This window comes from Andrographis paniculata, unplaced genomic scaffold (assembly GCF_009805555.1).
Source record: "Andrographis paniculata isolate CXL003 unplaced genomic scaffold, ASM980555v1 Contig66END, whole genome shotgun sequence".
Lineage (NCBI taxonomy): Eukaryota > Viridiplantae > Streptophyta > Magnoliopsida > Lamiales > Acanthaceae > Andrographis > Andrographis paniculata.
In genome coordinates this window covers 460,449-464,548 of record NW_026137602.1, presented here as the reverse complement: position 1 = coordinate 464,548, position 4,100 = coordinate 460,449, and the positions used below count along the sequence as shown (strand labels likewise).

Below are 4,100 nucleotides of genomic sequence, written 5' to 3'. Positions count from 1 at the left end.
AATATAATCAAATAATCAGTTAAAAAAAAATCACTAAGTCAATCAAATGTTGACACACATACAAACTAAACAAACTAAATATTATTATTAAAAAAAAAAATCACTAAGTGAAGCAAATATTTACACACATACAAACAAAATATTAAATATATATATTTCTTGAAATATTAAATATTTCACACCCTACCCTGAAGCCTTTCAATCAGCGCCATACCTGATACCATCTCAACTCCTCCCCCGTTCTTTCCCGAAATGAGTATCTCTTATCCCAACCATTCTTAAAAATTTGATTATATTATATATTAAACTCATAACCAACGCGATATTACTTTTGACAATATTTTTTTATATTAATATAATACAAGAATAACACATGAATTAACAATATATGATATAATCTCACACAATATTTTTAATAATTAATTTTAGTACATTACTTTTATATATCACACCTTATAAATAGGTGGGACAAAATTTTAATGAAAAAAAATACTCGAAAAACTTCACTAAAACAAAACATCACTTTTAAAATCAATTTTCAATTTTAAAATTCTTCAATCCAAAAAAAAAAAAAAGTCCAAATTGTGTTTTGATTTGTATTTCAAATACAAATCACATTATTCAAATGCACAATTTCAATAAAAATATTGTTATTCTTTCAAGAAAATTATTATATTAAACATTATTTAAAAAAAAAATTTAAGTTCATTAAAAAAATTAATTTGAAATTTAATTTTAATTTTTTATTTAAACAATATGTCATTTTAAAAAAATAATAATCATAATAAAATTTAAATAATCATAAAATAATAAAATTAAAACTTGAAATAGTGGTACAATGATGTAATATTTTGAAAGTAAAATTAATTTTTAGTATAATATAAAAAATAAAAAATAAATATTTGATTTGATATTTAAAAAAAAAAAAAAAATCCTTTGTATGAAGAATGTAAATTCTTGTAAATCCTTCTAACAAAGACCCTTGAAACTTTCCACATCCACAACCCAACCCTACCCTACCCTTTTCCAGCTCAGTCATGTCGCCTTTATCATTCTATTTTCTTTCCTTTTATTTCTTTTTTTTTGCATATATTAATGTTAGACACGAGTCTTGTAACGAATCTCAGGCATCGTCGATTAGCCTACCCCGCAAGGCCCCTTCCTTCCTTCCTCTCAATACACCAACCAAACAATATATCTATATCTATATTTATATTTATATTTATATCATTACCCAACTTTAGCAGCTGAATCAACAACACCACCACCAACTGCTTCGTGTCCATTCCATGTGTCCGATGCCGACATCTCTTTTGTTTCCAAAATTCCAGAAAACCCCATCTCCTATTTTGCCTCCAACAAAACCCCCCCAAAAACATAAATCAAAGAAATGAATCCTTTTCTTATGAACTGAAGCTTCATTAATGGGTTATTTCTGAGGTTAGCTTTCTCTCTCCTCTCGTGGGCTTCTTTAATTTTGATTTCATTACAGTAGAACTACTGTTCATTGAATTGAATGAATGTTTTTTTGTGTAAATTTTAGAGATCCCAATAGGTTCGTTGCTCGATGTAGTCAATTCTGTTGCTTGATTAATAAATTAAACTTCACGACAGCTATCGATTCCGTACGTAGATGTAAAGAAACAGTTAGGTTTTGTAATTAATGTGAAGTATATGTCGTACACATTCTCTCCATAAATCTCTACACGTTTTCTCGTGATCTAATAATATTTTTGCCCAATTATTACATAAGAAAAAGTAGAGTGGTTGGTGTGGTGTGTATGAAATTGAAATCTGTAAGATTGTGTAGAAGTGAGGGAGTGATTAACTAACTGATTGTAAGAAGAATTGAATGTAAGATTTTGTTTAATTAGTGACGTTGTTCATGGTTATATCGCAAATGTGGAGATGAATTCAATGGCTAATGTAATGTGTTTCTTTAATTTGTTGTTGTTGTTGTTTTTGGATTTGAAGTTGTTTTTGGCTGTTGGAGCAATGGGGTTTTGGATTATTTTGCTCTTTTTGTCATTTATTCCGGCGGCGATTCCGGCGGAAGATGCTAGAATTGTTGTTGACACAAGCTCGGCTGTCGCCGAAACCGACGATAATTATATTTGTGCCACCATTGATTGGTGGCCGCAAGATAAGTGTAATTATGATCGATGCCCGTGGGGTTCTTCATCCGTGTTGAATCTTGTAAGAACTTTTTTTTTCCGTGTTTTTTTAGTCCAACTAATGTGTTAGCACCGTGCTCACGATATATATATATATTTTTTTGGTTCTTAGGATTTATCTCACTCGTTTTTACACAATGCTATTCAAGGTTTGTCCGTATTTTCCGGTTTTAGGAACTATTCTTGGCTTTCCTTTTTTGGACCGCTCGGTGATGCGGCGTGTTATGCTTTTTCTTTTTTTGTGCTCCGCAGCTTTCGGCGCCTTGAGAATTAGAGTCAGCGGATCTTTGCAAGATCAAGTGATATACAATGTTGGGAACTTGACGTCTACTTGAAAAACGTTTAAAAAGGAGAATGGCGGATTGTTTGGATTTTCTAAGGGATGCCTACGTATGGAGCAGTGGGACCAGCTGAATAAACTTTTCGAGGACACGGGGTGAGAATCCGATACCTTTTACGACCCTCATACATTGGTTAGTTTTTGTGTAGATCGAGCGAGCAACCTACTTGTGTTCCCTTAGTAGTTTTTATTAGATCAATCAAATGTTGTAAGATGGCAAGCCTATTGTTTTGGTATTTGTACGACACTCACTAGCTGTGTTCCTGCAGAGTTATTCCGACTTTTGGCCTCAATGCTCTATACGGGAGGCGGCGCTCTCAAAATAAGGTATGGGAAGGGGAATGGGATCCGAGCAACGCTCGTGATTTTATAAAATACACTATATCCAAGGGATACTGCATTGAGTCATGGGAATTCGGTATGGATTTTTTTTTTTTTTTTAGTTTTTTTCTTGTTTCAATTTCGAAAATATTGATTAACTTCACGTGCCAATTAACACTCCAAAGGCAACGAGTTATCCGGGCGGGGGGTGGGTGCCAACACCGAGCAATACGGAAAAGATGCAGTCCGTCTCAACAATATGATCAATGAACTGTATGCAAGTTTCCCGGCACGCCCCCGGCTCATAGCCAGGGCTGTTCCTAATTTTCGAAGGGCCCGGGGCAAAATAAAAGTCTGAGGCCCTTAAATATATACATATATAATATTTTTTTTTACGTATAATAAAATATAGATTAAAAAAAATAAAAATTTTAGCATAAATTTAGTTTCGAAACTTAGCATAAATTTTTCATATACTTTAAAAATTGCTTAACGTCCGCTTATATTTTAACAAACGCTATATGAAACCCCCGTCATGAAAAAAAAAAAAAAAAAGATAAAAAACCATAATATAGATAAAAATAAAAAATAAAAATCATCTTCTCATCACCCAAAGAAAAAACAAAAAAAAAGAGTTTCATGTAATATTTTTTAAAGTATAAATGACCCATACAGTATATAGAGAATTTACACTGAATTTTAAAACAACAAAGAATTATTGATATTTTGCCTAATAATAATTTTGTCTAATATTTATTTTCTTTTTAGTGCACAAAAAATTTATTTATAATAAAAATAAAAGACCCCTAAATATATATAAATGGTATACTCCAATTTGTTTTTTACCTATAATAGAATATAAATTATTAAATAAATATTTTTTTAGCATTTTTACATAAAATATCAATAATAGTATTAATATTAATTTTGTCTAAACAATAAAAAAAAATATTAGGAACCCCTAAGTATATATATATATATATATATAAATAATGTTTTTTTTTTTATCTATAATAAAATATAAATAAATAAATAAAATAAATTTTCTTGCTATATTATTGTATTAATATCCTAATATCATTATAATTTGTATATATAAATCATTTATATATAACATAAATAAATAATGGCTCCAATTTAAATTGGGCCTGGGCAGGTGCCTCTTTCGCCCGGCCTAGGACCGACCTTGTTTGGCAAGGCCTCCGGAATCTCTTCGGAAATAACGTCCGCTGGTAGGTATATCCATAGCCACGTTTTTCTAGAGC

The 4,100-nt window shown here is 30.6% G+C and overlaps 1 protein-coding gene across 3 annotated transcripts; it reads left to right on the top strand.

The window, feature by feature from the left end:
* The first annotated feature begins 1,133 nt into the window (after nt 1-1,133).
* LOC127263037 (heparanase-like protein 2) lies at nt 1,134-3,768 on the top strand. 3 transcript variants are annotated; one of them, XR_007841361.1, is made up of 6 exons: nt 1,134-1,440; nt 1,975-2,196; nt 2,287-2,323; nt 2,427-2,610; nt 2,784-2,932; nt 3,021-3,768. XR_007841361.1 is itself a non-coding variant. In XM_051291961.1 (4 exons), the coding sequence occupies exons 2-4, from the start codon at nt 2,567-2,569 to the stop codon at nt 3,191-3,193; spliced, it is 366 nt and encodes a 121-aa protein (XP_051147918.1). In that variant the 5' UTR covers nt 1,134-1,440; nt 2,427-2,566; the 3' UTR covers nt 3,194-3,768. The 3 variants fall into 3 exon arrangements, 1 of the variants encoding a protein (XP_051147918.1); XR_007841362.1 differs by lacking the exon at nt 2,287-2,323; XM_051291961.1 differs by lacking the exons at nt 1,975-2,196; nt 2,287-2,323.
* Nucleotides 3,769-4,100: the final 332 nt, after the last annotated feature.